Source organism: Alexandromys fortis, unplaced genomic scaffold, assembly GCF_014885135.2.
Source record: "Alexandromys fortis isolate MF-2015 unplaced genomic scaffold, M_Fortis_MF-2015_v1.1 scaffold_3, whole genome shotgun sequence".
In the NCBI taxonomy this organism is placed as follows: Eukaryota; Metazoa; Chordata; class Mammalia; order Rodentia; family Cricetidae; genus Alexandromys; species Alexandromys fortis.
This window is the reverse complement of record NW_026067909.1, coordinates 20,014,709-20,033,163: the sequence shown is the minus strand read 5'-3', so window position 1 is coordinate 20,033,163 and position 18,455 is coordinate 20,014,709. Positions and strand designations below refer to the sequence as shown.

The following is an 18,455-nucleotide window of genomic DNA, read 5'->3' as shown; positions in this document are numbered from 1 at the left end:
GCTGAACATAGTGGACAATGAGGACTACTGAGACCTCAAGAACAATGGCAATGGGTTTTTGATACTACTGTACCTATTGGTTTCGTGGGAGCCTAGGCAGTTTCGTGGATGCTCACCTTACTAGACCTGGATGGAGGTGGGTGGTCCTTGGACTGCCCACAGGGCAGGGAACCCTGATTGCTCTTTGGGCTGACGAGGGAGGGGAACTTGATTGGGGGAGGGGGAGGGAAAGGGGAGGCGGCGGTGGGGAAGAGACAGAAATCTTTAATAAATAAATAAAAAGAAATCAGGAGCCAAAAAAAATCAAAAAAAAAAAAGAAATAACCGGATAAAGGAAACAATAAAGATGAAAATAAGAGGGAAAAAAAAAACAAAAAACAAAACATCAATTCTTCTAGCCCATTCCCTAAGGAGGAATACCTTGCTCAGCTTCAATACTAGGGAGAGGGGCTGGGTCCTGCCTCAACCTGGCAAGACAGACTTTGGGGACTCCCCATGCGAGGCCTTACCCTTTCTGAGAAGTGGATGGGGAACTAAGTGGGAGGTGAGGGGGGGAACAGGAGGAGGGGTGGAGGAGGAACTGCAATTGGTATGTAAATTGAAAAAAGAATGACTTTTAAATTAAAACAAATCAGTCTTCATGGGAAAGACATTTACTGAACACACAACTACATCTTCTTGGTAATGTTCCAGATCTCTAAGTACTGTGGGGAAAAGCCCTTCCTGAGAAGTGCGCCAGAGAACAGTGTGAGGGTGTAGTGGAGGACCCGCCTGGCCCCCAGGCAGAGAAGCACTTCATACAGGGATTCTCACGAGCTGCGGCAAAAGGAATGGATGCTTCCCCTGGCTATGACCAAAGGCACTAGCTAAGGGTGTGTCATGGGAAAACAACTGAGAAAAGTGCATGGCCGTGGCATAACTTGGAACCACCTAGGAACTGTTTGCTCATTAGCTAACGGCATCTGAGCTGCTCCACCTCTAGCTGTTGTGAAGAGGGTAGCATTAAACACAGCTGTATGCATTTCAGCATCAGGGCAAATGGTGTCTACTGATGACCGTGTTTCTTCTTTTTGTTGAAAGGTGTGTTCTCAATAGAGTTCACTGTGGGGTTTTGAGGGGGAAATGAATTCAAGGATGACAGCCATCCTGGGAACATCAACTAGAAAAAGGTTGTGTTGCCCAGAGAAGGAAGGTGATACTGTGAGGCCCCAAGACAGAGGGCATGAGGAAGTCTAGAGGTGGAGGGGGGGGCAGGTGGAGCAGAGGAATGCCAGCAGAAACTTCCCAGTGTCTGTATTGCAGCATACGGATTTTAGATGCTAAGATCCAGGTGCCGACACCAACCCCTATAGATGGAATTAAAACAAGGATGTTCCTCCCTAACACTCAGGTTGGAAAGACTATATGCTGGGGAGGGGGAGTACCGTTGACAGCTTGAAAACCCAGAGGAGCCTGTGTTGTAGACAGATTGGATGGACCACCTATTAACCATTGCCTCTTGTCTTCCCAACAGTTTTTTCTGACAGGATTCATCACAGTGTTCAATGATAAATTAAGACGAAATCTGGTAAGTAGTTTTAATCATGTCTACCTGATTTAAAATCCATTTGCTTTGTAGCAGCTTTGGTCTTAAGCTTCAGTGTTTCTCAGGAAGATCTTTTATGCATCAAATTTGTGGTTCAAACCCAACCTGTGGATGATTTAGCCCCGTGTTCTTTCCCTTTCTTCCACTTCTCTTGTCAAGAGAACTGAAAGTTACCCATTGGGAACCATCCTATATTGTTGTAGTTAAATAATTTTTAATTGGGAGTAGATTTTTGCTCCTTCTCTTTCCACAGGGAATAGTTCACAACATCCGAGATCTCTTTTGGTTGTCAAAACTAGGTGGGATATACTATTGGCAGCTGGAGGGTAAGAGCCAGGGTTGTCTCTAAGCATACTTTTTGAATTTGTTTTTATTTTATGTGTAGGAGTGTTTTGCCCAAAGAGGCCAGAAGAGGGTATCAGATCCCCTGAAACTGGAGTTACAGATATTTATCAGCCACTATGTAAAACTGAACCTGGGTCCTCTAAAAAAGCAGCCAGCTCTTAACCACTGAGTCTTCCCTTCAGCCCCCTCTAAACAAGCTTTAAACCAATGGGAACATGGGAAGACTTCCTACAACAATAGAAAAATCATCTGAACAAAACATCTACAGTTTCAAAGTTGAAAAACACTACCTGAACCAAACCCACCCCAGAACCCTGTCACCCTCACTTTCTATCCCCAGCCCCGCCTCCAATGACAACAGGTGCTTTGCTCAGGGGCTGTAGTGCAATTTTTAATTGATCTTAATAATAAAAACCCAGAGTCAGATACTAGGGGGGTGAAAGTTGAAAGATCAGAGAGAAGCAGAGCAGCCAGTCACTAGTTCATACCTATATGAAATCCTCAGACCGAATGGGGTATCCCGTCGCTACAAGTCCTTAGACTGAATGCTGAATGCCTTCTCTATGAAACCTCAGACTGAATCCTGAGCTTCTGTCTCCTGTCACCTTATATTTCTCTCTCTGCCTGTCCTGGTTGTAGGACTGAGTCAGAGCTGCTTGGCTCTCATTGCTCTGTCAACTTGAAGGGAGATTCCTAAGAGCTACTGTGAGGACTGAGATAATACTTACAAAAGGCTTGGTGCTGTGTAAATATTCTTATTCTCAGCTAATCATTGCAGGAAGCCCTAGAGCTGTGGGCTTCCTCTCTGAGTCACTGGATCCGTTTTCATGGCTCTCTGTCAATTTCCTGGGGATAGTTACAAACCCTAGAGTGGTCCTAGGGAGAGGGATGAAGGCCTCCATCTGCTCCTCTGGAGATAGATGCTGATAGCATCTATATTGTCTTCTTCCAGAGCTGAGATATCCACAAAGGTTATCTATGCCTCGTGGAGAGCTTTACAGACGGAAGAAGGCATGGCATGACACACGGGGGTGGGACTGCATGGATGGGATGACCACAGTCACTTAGTTCCTAATTCCTTACATGATGGACAGTAAGGGTCTACCTGATATGACAATCCCATAATAAGGATCAGGTGGGACTAGGGCTGGGTGTGCTCTTTGTAAGACACAATCTGCATGAGGGATCATATATTCAGAGACCTGAGTCTGTTAATGTTCCCTGTGGAAGCCAAAACAGAGACTAAAAAGACCAAAAGACTTAATATGGAGAGTGTATGACAGATTTGCATGCTCCTTGGTTTTGTGTCTTTTTGGGTTTTGAGGGTGTGTGTATGTGTGTGTGTGTGTGTGTGTGTGTGTGTGTGTGTGTGTGTGTGTTTTGCCAAAACCAAATAAAGATCTTCTTCAATAAAGATCTCAGCTTAGGGTGAATAGCTGTAAGTGCACTTCCCAGTCTTGCCACAGCTCCAGGAATGTAAACTCATGGCTTCATTTCCAACCTTAGCAGACAAGATACAGCCCACAGAGGTACAGCATATACACTCTGGAATGACACTTTCTTTCTAAAAATTAAGAATGATGATGAAGGAAATAATATGATGCCCACAACACAGCTCTCTTGTAAGAAACTCAGACATGCCCACCTCTCCCATCAAATGTACTGGGAACGAATAAAAGGAATTAAGCAGAGGGTGCCCAACACCAACTGATCTATCTACAGTACAACTGGAGGCTCAGGGGACAGCACGCAGGGTGTAAGAAAGACTGGAAGGGCCAGAGCATCTACTGTACAACTGCATCTTCCATTATGACAGGGGATCTGGACCCGTGATCTCAACACCACCATGGTTGCCTAAATAAGACCTGAAAAATGACACCAACTGACATGCCAATACGAATGAGAAATATCATGGGGCTTCAGCCCAGAACTACAATCTAGTAGTTGAAGAACTATAATCTATGACTGCTGAGACAGGGGCAATCAATTTGTTCAGGGATAAGCCGCATAGATGATCTAATCCCAAGTGTTCAGTCCTAAAGAAACATACAAATGAACGATGCCTAATTAACTCTGTAGTTGTATTACAAATTTATACGTACATATATGTAAAAAATAATCGTTAATAATTAGAGGCCATGAATTTGAGGAGTGAGGAGACAGAACGCGGGAGAAGCTGGAGTGTGGGGGGGTGATGTAAACACAATACTCACATATGAAATTCTCATAAAATAAATAAAATAATTTTAAAAATTAAAAGGAACTAAGTGGAGCAATCAGCTTTTTATGTCTCCCATGGTGGAGCACGAAGACCAAAACAGGGCAACTTTAACCCCTAATCCAGATTTTACCATCTTTAACCAGACAGTTGTGTTGGTCATTGTTTGAAACTTCCTGGGGGATGTAAGTGAGGCAGATGGTGAGCTGTCAGTTCGCACATGAATCTTTATATGTCTGGGGCCTAATGTGGTAATGATATATATTTAGTATATGCACTAAATCTTTAGAAAATAAATTATTATAGTTAAGTCATTCTCATTTTCAAAGGTAGAAATTGAGACTCAGACAGATTAAATAGTTGGTACAAATTCTAATAAAAGCAGGACTCAAAATCAAATCTGATTTCCAAGGTGAGATACTTCCCAAGGCACCATGTCCTTCCAGGTTGTGAAAGATGGTTTGTGTTGAGATGAGATGGACATTTCAGGATCACTAACCACAGGGCATTGTTGGCCCATTCTACAGTTTGCTTTGCCTTCTGGCTTTGACCAGTCAGAACTGAACTTGTCAGACCTTCCAATCACATGGACCTGATGCAGACTCTAGAACTAGAAAAGTTCTGAGAATTTCCTACAAGGTATCTTTATCTTTAGTTTTTATTTATTTTACCATGTCTTAACCCTATTTTCCAGAGACCAGGAGTCACAACCATGAATATCCTCAGCTCGCTGGTTGCATTAGCTGGGATTGCCTTGATCCTCGTCAGCTTTACACAGCAGCACAAATTCTGCCAGGCGCCCTCCCTCGAAGGAACGTGTGTCGTAGGCAGAACGCTTCTCCTTGTGAGTGACCTGATTCTGGATGAGGAGTCTGTGTAACCTTAGCCAGGCAGGCTATGTCCACGGCACAATGATGAGTTGCTTTTTACCCCTGACCTCAAGTATAGCTGCTTCTAGAACCACAGTCTCTTGATTTTTAATCCTACTTATAGCTCCGGGGAGCTTGTGAGCTTGGTGTAACATTGTACAGCCTCCGTATCTTGGTTTGTTTTCTCTTGTAAAAATTTAAGATATTAATATAAAAGCTGCCTCATTGACCTGTGGTAAGGATTACTTCAAATAATACTTGATAAAGTTATAAATACTTAATAGCTATATTATAACTATTATTACTTCAATTGTATTAGAGTTTACTTTTTGCTAATCAAAAAGTTACTCTATTGGTATAAAACAAAATATTGTGGGAGAAAGTGAGGAGTTGCAATCTTTTAAATACACAAGCCATTTCATATCATTGTAAATTTTTACTTGGTAGCGTATATGATATATTAATTTATGAGGAAATATAATTATACATGTGGTTTTTATTTTGTTAATTTATTTTTGTATGTGTGGGTGTTTTGCTTGAATGTGGGACTACGCACCATGTGCATGCCTAGTGTCTCTGAAGCCAAGAGATGGTACTAGATGCTCTGGGACTAGAATTACAGATGTTTATTAGCTACAGTGTGGATTCTGGAAAGTGAAGCCAGGTCCTCCAGGAAAGAGCCAGTGCTCAAAATTTCTGACTATCTCTAGCTCCTAATTAAAATTAAGGTTTTAAGAGTCTATCATATAAGCAATACACGACATTAAATTATTTTAATGATTTTTTACGTTTATTTGCTTGAGGTATGTGTGGTCCACAATGCCACAGCTTGCATGTGAACATTCGAGAACCGCTTACAGGAGTTCTTTATCTCCTCTCAACATGAGGATTCTGAGGCTTAAACTAAGGCTGTCAGGCTTGATACCAAAGTGCTGTCACCATGCCAACCCCAACATCATTTTTAATCATGTCAAAGATGCCAATGGGCCTTTTCCTCTGGTCCCAAAGAAAACTCTGGACTTTTAATCTGTTTCTGATAGCAACATCTTGAAGACTTGGATCCTAGAATTTGAAAATTCGACAATAAAAACAAAAGTGAAGTAGAATCATGGGAAATTATCTCCTGTGATTTAATTCCTGTAATCATCTGTTGAAGTAAACTAAAGGACCTCTTTGAGTGTGCTGAGATAAGGTCCCAAATTATACTTGGGTTCCTAAGGAGAGTCAGAAAACAATTATAGGGAATAAAATCCTGCCCTACTCGATCCAAGTGCATAGATGGAAGTTTTATAAGGACTGGGGCCAGTTCTCTCCTGCTGGAAGGCAGACAGCACGGGACTTAACACAGCGGGGTGTGTACACACTCCAGGCCATTATCTAAGCTTCTGCAGGTGTTCAAAAGAAACTGAGAGACAGGGAGCTTTATTCACGCTCCCAGGGTAAGTGTGACCTTGCGCACAATATTGTACCCAGCTTTTGCTGCCCTCAGTATTTAAGCTTTTAGAATACCACACTGCGTGCCTCTCAATGAAGACACTACCTTAAAGTAGCACCTGCAAAATGTCAACCTGGGTACTCGATCCATCTTGTAGGTTTGTTTTAGTTGACACATAGGTGAATACATAACTGAAACTTTCACTTCCAAAACATGGGCATCCCCAGCTGCCTTGGGGCAGGAAAAAGCAGGCATTGGGGTACTGTATTCTCACACAGGAAACAAAACAAGGTTTGGTAATTAAATGGCAAGTGATTATAGGAATGCTACTGCATTCTACTGTGCCCTTTCTTGTTTCACTCCAAAGACTATCTTAGCCCTACTGATACTGGAGTTTGTTACCCACTCCTCATCAGAGAGACATGAAAATGATGCAATGTTTAATAGCGACAGAACAGTATGAATGTAAGTTTTCCCAAACTGGGTCATAGGGTCTAAAGTATTCTTGGCTTCTGTTTTTAAAGTGATGCTGCTTCTGTCCTAAATATGATTTCTTTCTCCTTCTTATTTTTAGGGAATTTTGTCCATTTTATTAATCATCACCATTGTGGAGTTCAGCATCTCTGTGACTATTGCATCCTTAAGAAGCAATTGCTGGACCAGTTCGAGAAAGGTGCGCCCAAGATTATCATGAGAATTGAATATCTGTGTGTGCGCATGTACGTGTGTATACACGTGTGTGTTCTGTGTGTATGTATACAGTGTGAGTGTGGAGATAGAAGGACAACCACAGATATTGGTTTTCACCTCTGATTTGAGAAAAGGTCTCTCCTGCTGCTCACTACTGTATACTCCAGGCCAGCTTGCCTACAAGCTTCCAACAATCCTGATTTTCTTGTCCTCCCACTTCCTCCCTCTAAGGATAAAAACAGCACAGAGGTTGGTACTACTGCATCCACACTGAGATCATCACCCCACACTGGCATCTATTTTCTGTGCAGAGGCAATATGCTCAAATGCCACACTGAAACTCCTAAATTAGGAAGATCAGAGGGGTCCAAGCTTAAGAGTGATGCTCACTTTAAAATAACTTGCTTTCCATCCTTGTACTATCTACTGTCCTCAGTCATCTCTGTTCATATAGAATTCTTTATCATCCTGAAAATAATAAAAAAATATGGGACTTTGTGGAAAATCCATAGCACTGTGACACCAGGAGCATATCCCCTTACTGATCGTTTATAATGTCAAACAATATTATACTCACTCAGTGTCAACATAATAACCATTTTAATATATAGCAACACCCTTATTCTACATCAAAATGAATTAAGATTTAACACAGGGATTAACTAACATCTCCGGTATGACAGAACATAGGATTTGTTCTGACTAGTGTGGTGCTGCTCCTGGCCGTGTTTTCTGAGTTATGACAGCAGTCTGGACTGTGCTTGACAGTGTTTTGATGTGGAATTCCCCTCTGTATGCTGTGAATATGTTTTATTACCACTGGTTAATAAAGAAGCTTCTTCGGCTGATGGCAGGGCAGAATAAAGCCAGGTGGAAAATCCAAGGAGAGATATATAGAGAGAGTAGGCAGAGTTAAGAAGACGCCATGTAATTGCCAAAGGAGACAGATGCCACTGAACCCTTACCAGTAGGCCATAGCCTTGTGGTAATACACTGACTAATAGAAATGGGTTAATTTAAGATGTAAGAGTTAATTAATAAGAAGCCTGAGCTAGGAGGCCAAACAGAGATGGAATTAATATAGTTTCTATGTGATTATTCAGATCTGGGTGGCCAGAAATGAATGAGACATCTCCAGTTACAGTGTTTGCTTGCTTCCTTGCTTGCTTTTAACTTTAAACAATCAAACACACCCATTCTAAGTATGCTGTACGACAAGTTTTGACAAATTACACATATCTACTTAATGACCATCACAATCAAGATGTAGTTCAACCCCACCATCCCAAAGGTTAATGTCGATTTTCATATACCTCTTAGCAGAGGTAGATCAAGAGGTTGAACAAGAGATTTTTATAGACCCATGCCCATTTCTTAATTAGGTTGCTCATTTGTTGTTGTTGAACTGTAATGTTTTATAATATATACAGTTTGGTAATTTCTTATCAGACACATGATCTATAAATATTTCATCCCACCCTGTCCCTTCAGAGTGATCCTGGCATCACTGTTGAAACTCAATGAACTATTTATATCATGCTTGTGTCTGGGTCCTCTATTTTACCTACCTGTCTATCTTACCATAACTTCATTGAGGTTTCAAAATAGGCAGCTATTATATCACCAAATATTCTTCTGATTAAATAGTTTTGCTATTCTGGCCTCCTTAAGATTCCATATAAGTTTGAAATATGTTTTATGTATAACTGAGAATGAGGATATTTGTATTTTGACACGGATAGCATTAAATCTGTATATTTTTGCATAGCATTGATTTTTTAAACAAGTTTATCTTGTTATAAAAAAACATGGAGAAGATCTCCATTTGTCTAATTCTTCTTACAAATACATTCAGCAATATTTTGGAGGTTTCAACGTAGAAGTCTTTCTTTCATCTTCTTGGATAGACATTTTTCTTGAATGTATCATTCCTTTAAATGATACTATAAATTAACTTCTTCCTCAGAACCTAGTACCTATTTCAATAGTAGGCATCGTACTGGGTGATTTTTATCATCATCTACTCATATGTTATTCTGGTTATAATTTTCAGCACTTAAAGGGTGAGTTCTGATTGTCTTTAATCACCAACATTCAGTTCATCTAAATAATTAGCAAATCAAATAGTAGACATTTGTATATGGACATTAACTAGATATTTCAAATATATGAATATTAACTGGATACTTTAAATGTCTTAGAAAATTTAGTATTATTCAGTATGAAAAAAGGCAATTTTGATCAAATCTCTTTGTTCAGTATCTAGGATATATGAATAGTGACTCATCCAAATCAATGCTGATGAATAGACAGCAAAGGCTGGAGAGCTTCATCTCCCTTCTACTTACATGTGCACATGAGAGAGGAAAGATAGTATGAGAATACAGTAAGAAAATGACAAAAGACAGCTGTGGCCTACTAACACTCTGTTTTCCCCTTGGTATTATAGGCTGTATTCTTCTTCCCTTCAGAAGTTCCTCAAAATACTGAACAGCCTGTGCCTGAAGAAAATAATCAATTACAATTTGAGTTCCAAGGAAAATCTTCCAGTGATAATACAACTTCAAATGTAACAGCCATTTTCTTAGGGGGTTATGCTTTATTCAAGTTAAGAGGCTTAAGAAATCCTTCAGCTCCCAAAAATATCTCACAGAAAAGTGATAAGGGTACATCTTCTATGCATGTTCCAGATGAACAGGAGACTATCCCTCCACCCTCCCTAGAGGAAGAAACTAAACTGGATGCTTTACCTCCCCCATTAACACCAAAGTCTTCAGAAAATATTCCTTCCCCACAAGAGTCTAGAAGCAATAACCTGAATGATGAGGACCTAGAATCTATTACACGTCAAACCTCTGATCTGCAACCCAAATTGATTGACGACCAAAATATGTCACCCAAATTTCTAAAAGCTCCATCTTCACATAATTTCTCCCCTTTGTTACCTGACAGTTTATCATCCCAAACATTAATGGCAGCTCTGTCAACACAAGTCTTACAATCTAAACCCCCATCATCCCGTATTTCACAGTCTTATGATCTGACATCTGAGGACTTGCCTTCTGAAGACATACCATCTCAAGAAACCCCACCCCAAGACATGCAATTCCAAGATACACTCACTCAAAGCATATCATCCCAAGAGACTCAATCAGAAGATATTCCATACCAAGATATACTAACTCAAGATATACCTTCCCAAGAGACTCCATCCCTAGAGACTCCATCCGAAGAGCTGTCATTCCAAGATACACTAACTAAAGACACATCATTCCAAGATACTCAATCTCAAAATACTCTATCCCAAGAAACTCCATACCAATATACTCCATCCCAAAAGATTCCACACCATTATACTCCATCCCCAAAGACTCCATCCCAAGAAAGCCCATACCAAGATATTCCATCCCCAAAGATTCCATCTCCAAAGATTCCATCCCAAGAAAGCCCTTACCAAGATACTCCATCCCCAAAGACTCCATCCCAAGAAAGCCCATACCAAGATATTCCATCCCCAAAGATTCCATCCCCAAAGACTCCATCCCAAGAAAGCCCATATCAAGATATTCCATCCCAAAAGACTCCATCCCAAGAAAGCCCACACCAAGATACATTAACTCTAGACATACCATCCCAAAGGACTCAATCTGAAGAAACTCCATCACAAGAGATTTCCTCTCAAGAAACTCCATCGCATGATTTGAAATACCAAGATGTACTATCTCCAGAAAAAATATCGCAAAGCACACAAACCCAAGATACAGTGGCCCATGACATGTCATTCTCAGATCTTCAAGCACTAAACACTGAAGTTCAAATCCAGCAAGATCCAGAAATATTTTATAGAGACATTCGAACAGAAGTCATGGAGCTGACTCAAGAGTGGAAGACTGATATGAGCAAGAAAACCCCAAGAAGACTTTCCTTATCCTTGCCAGGCAAACATAAAATATTCTTTCCCAAGAGACATTCCCTGGACCTACAAATCAAAGGTGACGAAGCCCCAAGGAGACATTCTGTAGACGTACAAAGGAAAACTTCAAGACGGAAATCCATAGATCAGCAAATCAAAGCCTGGCTATCCACAAAGAAGCACACCACAGAGAAAAAAGATGCATATACTCAAACCTCAGAGCTATTCCTCCACCAGCAACCTGATCAGCAGCAGGTCAAAGAGGAGGAAGTCCCAGTACAACAACCCCAAGATGAGCAAAGCAAAGACCAAAAATCTGTAGAGGAGCTATACCCAGGAGAACAGCTTAACAGTAAGGAGGAAGAAGATCAGCAGTCTGATGAAAAGCCACGTCCAGAAGAACAAGTTCAACCATCTGAAGATGAGCAGCCTCTAGAGCAGAAAGCCCTGAATAGCCAGCAAGAAAGACAGCAAGCGCTAGTAAGGAGAACCCCGATGCCGTCATGTTTGGACTGGGACTCCCAAAGCTTTCAGTTCTCAGAAAGGTCATGTTCATATTGGTCAACTCCATCCTGGCAGCCTGTTAGCCTGGGATCCCAGGACTGGAGAAGTCAAGGCTGGAGAAACAAAGATTGGAAAGCACAAGAATGGCAGTTTGAAATACAGCCTTCCCTGGACTGGGAATCCCAAGAGCTATTAGAAAGAGAATCCTTAAGGCAAAGGGCACTATATCAAGAAGTCCAACCCCGCAGCACCATAGTCCAACACACCCAAGATCGTCAATTGCGTAGCTTTGTATTTCAAGTAGGTCTGTGTCAAGGTAACGACCAACAATCTGGTGTTTTAAGAGGAGATATGTATGCTGCAGATGATGTACAAACAAGAGACAGGGAACCCCAAGACACAGAAGACATAGAAAATACATGCCAAAAACCAAAAGACCAGCAGTCAGAAGACATAAGGCCAGATAATTCCCCTGTTTCTTGTCAGAGCTTGGTTCCATACACATATATAACTTGTTTATCCAATATAGCTTCAGAGCAAGAGGTGCAGAACAATACACCCTGTTCAGATTCACCCAAAGATCTGAATGTCACTTCTTCCTCATGCTATCAAAAAGATCAACAGCAATCTGAGGACTCAAACTGACATACACATCTAACCAAAAACCACAGACCCCAGCTAATGGAGCCAGATGAGGAGGAAGCAGCTGATTCTCTAACCTGCGCTGGCTGTCTGATTCACTCACCAGAGATAAAGGGCATGCAGGACCTTCAAAGAACTCATTCCTTTTTCAAACAAAATGAAAACAAGCCAGATGTCAAGACTATATCAAAACCTTCTGGGAGTGAAGAAATAAATCTCATCTAAACTATAAAATTTTGTCATCGATTATAGTATTCCAATGTATGATTGTCAATTCATCCCACAGCTTACTGCTTAACGGATCTATTTTCTCATATGCTAATATTTTTTCTCCGCACATTTGTGTTGAAGATACGTGTACTATGTTTGCCCAATACTTGCTGAAGTAGGAAACAAAGCTAGAGAGAGAAGCGTAGAAGTCAGGGAAGTGTAGTCACATGCATATTCTAATAGAAAATATGGCAAACTAGACTGTATTGAAAGAAGCTGCAGAGCTCGCTCTCTCTCACATGCCTGCACTCACAGCTTTGTCAGTACTGGGAGTCAATTTCACCCTCTGTGGCCAAAGTGAATTGTGTTTAAAAAAAAAAACTCTCAGTTCCCCTCTCTGTCTTCCAAGCCAAGCACAGTTTTCTAATCCTCTTCCTCTTTGATGCCTTTGATAAAATCTTGCTTTTCTGTCAACTCTGAAGCTCTGCATTTTGCTCAGCTGCATGGTGTTTTCTTTGCATGTGTGTGCACCTGAACTTTCTAATCTGTAACTACAAAAACCTCAAGAACATGCATGGAAATGGATATTGAGGGTAAGGGCTAATTTTGGAAGCACATAATGTTGGACCTCACATACTCTTTATGTATTCTAACAAACTTCCTGAGCGACTTTTTTTTACCACAAAGTTGGGACCTGTGGTCAGTAAAGTCCAGTTATAGTACAGAAATAATGAGGGTGGGTAGAAGCATGTCCTGATAAAGAAGCAGGAGTGTCTGACACAGTGGCTCTTTCAGGAAAGGCCATCAGGGTCCTTTAAAGCAAGGGATTGTTCACACAGATAGCCGGGCCCCACTGGGGAGAGAGAGACCTCCTCCCCTGAAAATAGTAGACCCATCAGAATTCAGGGCTCATTGTTTTCAGATTTTCAAAGTCTTACCGTACTTAGCCATTCCAACTTTAGAATCTCATTTGTTCTTCCAGTGTCCTTACTTTAATAGCGGTGTCCCTGAACAACAGAGAATTCACCTGGTATTGTAGCGCAGCCAGTTGCTAAATGCGATTCTGCATTTTCAGAAATGTTATCATCTACAGATGAGCAGGGGATCCTTCAGACCACACAACAGTGGATCCTGTCTATCGTGCTTGATCTGGGAACTCAAACCCCCAAGCTCCTCCCTCTCTTTCCCTACTTGACTGCAATGAACTTCATTCTAATTCTGCACTCTGAGAAGTGTTTTCAAGCGTCCTGAGTAGTGTCACCCAGGCTCTCATATATAAATGCTCAATTAGGAGCAGGAGGTGGGGACATTTTATAAGATTCTGAAGCCAGGTCATGCCATGACTAACAGTGCTCTATGACTGAAAAGAGCCTCATTAGCATCTTTATATATGATGAAACTGGAGAGTTTATTTAGAAACTCCAGAAAAAATTCTGTAAGCGTTATTCTTTTTTAAATAATGGCCATCAGGAAAGGGAGGTAATTCTGTTCTGCAGAAGCTTTTCTTCAACCAAAACTTGTAGTAGTCATAGATGTCTGCGTGAACAAATCGTTATTAGATAGATGACAGACAAGTGGGTGATAGATGTTGCTTTATAGTATTAATCAAATTAACTCTTTGCTTTGGATTGAAATATCCTACCTCTAAATTCTAATGCAGAAGTCCTAACTCCTAAGATGATAACATTGGAAATAGAGCTTTTGAAGATACTAGGTTCAGATGAAAATAGAAGAGTCTGACTCTCATGGTAGGAGACTCTACTATAGGCACATGACTATAACTCTAGCACTCAAGAATATGAAGAAAAAATGTGAGTTCAAAGCCAGCCTGGGCTAGTGAGTTTGAAGCCAACTTAGGCTACACTGTGAAAAAATTTTACACACACGCATAGGAGGGGGGCAGGGGTGAAGATAGAGAGACAATGAGAAAAGGCAAGGAAAGCCAGGCGATTGGTGGCACACAACTTTAATCCCAGCATTCGGAAGGCAGAGGCAGGTGGATCTCTGTGAGTTCGAGGCCAGCCTGGTCTACAGAGCTAGTTCCAGGACAGGCTCCAAAAGCTACAGAGAAACCCTGTCTTGAAAATAAAAAAAAGAGAGAAAGAAAGGAAGGAAGGAAGGAAGGAAGGAAGGAAGGAAGGAAGGAAGGAAGAAAGAAAGAAAGAAAGAAAGAAAGAAAGAAAGAAAGAAGAAAGAAAAGGCAAGACAGAGAGGGAGGGAGAAAGAGGGTGGAAGGAGGGGAGAGAAACTTACATAGACACCAGAGAGCTGAGGAAATGTCATATAAAGGCATCAGAAGAAATCAACCACCTAAAAGCCAAGAGAGCTATCACAAAAACCTAAATTTGCTGGTATAAGAACGGCTGTGTATAGCTGTTGTTTGGGATTATGCTGGATTAATAAATTAGGGGTTGCAGATTCTCCTCCAGTAGCCGTGATCTCATCAACACTGAAAACTAGGTTTCTAGTACCAGATATGGTTTCCCTCCTGTCAAATGGGTCTTAAGTATAATTAAAGAGCTTTTGTTTTCCACCAAGATTTATGTGCCACTCTTACACTTAAGGTTATGGTGCCATGCTGGTTGGTGTGGTTCATTGGCATCATAGCTGGGTAAGACTATTGGTTTCCTTCCTCTTTTGGAAGCTTGTATGGTACCTTCTGGCACGCAAAAATTAGTCCTCAGGGAGGGGACATTAATGTCATTTCCAGATTACAGACAAGTGTAATCTTTACCCCACAACAAAGAAACTTCTCTTTGCATCAGACAGAGATCATTATAGAAAACCACAATGACTCAAAGTGTGGATTTGTGGAGCACAGTATTAGTGGAAGCATACAAACCAAAACCACACCTAAGGGCAGAGAAATTGTAAGAGCCACATAATCAGGGAGTTTGCTGTGAGATTCTGTCATGTAGTAACATCAAAGACCAAATCCATAAAGTCTTATTAACATGATTGCCCAGACAGGAACTGAATGAGGATGACACCAATTGACATACCAGACTGGATGAGAAAAAAGGCCACCATCTCTCAACTCTACACAAGGAACTATAGTACAGACAACTGAGGAAGCTGGGAGTGGGAGATTTTTCCCAGAGAAGGGCACACCAAATGGTTGTTCAGTGACAAATAGTTAGTCATGAAAACATACACATAAAGACTTAACAGGTTATATTTAGAAATATATAAGTATATAGTCCCAATTAGTGAAAAGAGAGGCCATGAATTTGAAAGAGAATAAGGAAGGGTATATGAGAGAGATTGGAAGAAAGGAACAAAGGGAAAGGAGACATGTTGTAATTATATTAATCTTAAAAGATTTGAAATCTAATTTTCCTGGTACCCAGATTTCATATTTTCAATTTTCTAGAATCAATAAAATTGTGCTGTTGAAATCCCTCAATCTCGGGTGCTTAGTTATGGCTAACACAAACCTTTCGTATTTTTTTTCTTAGATGGTAGAAAGAGCAAGGGCATTAAAAAATCATCTGACCTCATGAATCAAATACCATTTTGTCTTTGACAGAAAAATCCCTGGTAGTCAAAAAGGGAACACTACATATAGAGAGGTTATAGGGTCATATATAGTGATGCGTCAATGAACAGGAAATAGAAAGAATACGTCAGAAGATACATCCAGTAGGAGCTCCCTAGTGCCTGCCCTTGTGGGTTCTATAAAAAGTTTTCAATTTTACTTTAAAATAATCTATGCATCTTGACATGCTGCATAATTACTACGTGAAAGTAATAAGGATTCTGTGCAATGACAACACAGTGAAAAGAGTCGCCCCATTCATAAAAGTCAGACACCAGCCCAGGATAGCTCGGCAAAGCAGAAACCCCAGTTGCTTTCTTCCTCTATTGTTTCCTTGTGAGTCCTCCAAAATAGCTGAAAACATTGGGAGACATAATGGATTTTCACAGTCCTTCATGGGGGTAAGGTCTAGAGTCAGTGTTTATAATTTAAAGAGCAAATGACACCCAGAAGACTTGGACGTCCCCAGGCAGAGGACACCTGCCACTGTCCTGCTCTCTGCAGTTGGATAGGGGTCTTTGGAAGGAGAGCATTTTTCAGTATAAAGACATTTCAAAACAAAGAAAAATAGGGTTCATCTATAGCACGAGATCAATGAAAGGACACAGGAGCCGTTCTTGGGGGATCAGAGAAGACGTCTTGAACTTGGTCTGACTGCTAGCATTGTCATAACTTCCCAAGAACAGGTAGCAGCGTGATAAAGGTGCAGCAGTTTGAATCTAATTGTCCCCTATAAGCTCATAGAAAATGGCATAGGAGGTATGGCCTTGTTGGAGGACGTGTGTCACTGTGGGGGCAGGCTTTGGGGTCTCTTTAGCTCAAGCTTCCCTCAGTGTAACAGACAGACCATTTCCTGTTGCTTGCAAGATTAGAACCCTCAGCTACTTCTCCAGCATCATGTCTGACTTCATGCTACCATGCTCTCTGCCATGGTGATAATGGACTGAACCCGTGAAACCCCAATTAAATGTTTTCCTTTGCAAGAGTTCTCATAGTCATGGTGTCTCTTCACAGCAACAAAAACACTAAGACAAAAGGTTTGACTGGAGAACATTAAGGCCTAAAAGATAGCATCCAGTAATTCATAAACCACTTTAAGATTAGAGGGCCTTCCAGCTAAGACTCCTGACAGCAGTGGACGTATAGCCTGAAGTGGCCATCCCTGTGATCGGATTGGTGACTACCCAGGTTGTCATCAGGTTGTCACTGTTTATCCAGTGACTGACAGAGGCATGTTCAGAGACCCATCGCCAAACATTGGGCCCAGCTCAGGGAATCCTGCTGAGGAGAGGAAGGAGGGATTGTAGGAACCCGAGTGTCAGGAACATCACAGAAGAACACAGAGAAACAGCTAGCCTGGCTCATGGGAACTCAAGAGTCTGAACCAACAACCAGGGAGCCCTCATGGGACTGATGTAGACCCTCTGCATATATGTGACAGTTGTATAGCTTGGTCTATTTGTGGGACTCCTGGCAATAGGAGCAGGGGCTATCCCTGGTGCTTTGGCTGGCTCTTGGGAACCTCTTCCTCATGCTGGATTGCCTTGCCCAGCCTGAATACAGGGGGAGGTGCTTGGTCTTCAGCAGCTTGGTGTACAATGCTTTGCTGATGCCGGTGGGAGGCATGCCCCTTTCTAAGCAAAAATACAGAGGAGGGATGGATTTGATGTTGGGATGCAAAATAAATAAATAAATAAATTTCGGAAAGATTAGAGGGCCTTTCCTGAAAAGATGAGGTTTTATAATGTCAGAAAATAAGATATGTGAGGATATGTAAAGGTTTTCAAGGCTGAGCTCACACACCATCCATGTGTGAACAAACCTGAAATGTCTAATAGCAAACACTAGCTGCAATGCAGAAATACGGGACAGTACCATCCTCACAACTCACTGTGGTACTGTCAAGGTTCTTAAAGTTAAGATCATAGATACATATTCAGCTGGTAAAGAAACAGCCAAAATGAACTACTGAAATAAAGTGAGGCAGAATATTTGACCATCATGGTTAGAACAGAAACAATAAAAGAAGTAATGCTGACTGATAGTACTTTCATTTATTATTACCAAAACTTACTTACATATCAGAACATAATTCACACAAAATAGCTGTATTATATCATCATCACTCTAAATAAGACATGTTTCAATATATAAAATAATATGAATGTAGAAGCTAATGGATAACTTTATCTTGATCCTGGAACTAGTAAATAAACTTATTTGAGTATGAGACACAGAAAAGGTCATTGGAAACATGTATAAAATTCTTTAAAAATAAACATTTAATTTAACTCTTTAAAAAGGGTTTAGGATTAATTCTGAATTTTCATGCTCCAAGGATGAATCTTGTGGTGCATCATGAGAAGGGATGTGGATAAATTAAAACATAATGAACAATTAAGTTATTTCTCCACTTATCAGGCAGTTATGAGAATGTTACCATGCCTGGGAGGAAAATGGAGAAACGTGAAAAGGCCCACAGCAAAGCTAAAACATGGGCAATGAA

At 40.9% G+C, this 18,455-nt stretch overlaps 1 protein-coding gene across 1 annotated transcript in view; it reads left to right on the top strand.

Annotated features, from left to right (window-relative positions):
* Window positions 1–12,204, top strand: part of Ms4a14 (membrane spanning 4-domains A14) — a 17,113-nt gene extending 4,909 nt beyond the window's left edge. Inside the window, exons 3-6 of the mRNA XM_050136492.1 lie at window positions 1,514–1,567; window positions 4,843–4,992; window positions 7,027–7,125; window positions 9,592–12,204. Coding sequence (XP_049992449.1) covers window positions 1,514–1,567; window positions 4,843–4,992; window positions 7,027–7,125; window positions 9,592–12,204 — 2,916 coding nt within the window. The remainder of the gene's footprint in view (window positions 1–1,513; window positions 1,568–4,842; window positions 4,993–7,026; window positions 7,126–9,591) is intronic.
* The last annotated feature ends 6,251 nt before the right edge of the window (window positions 12,205–18,455 follow it).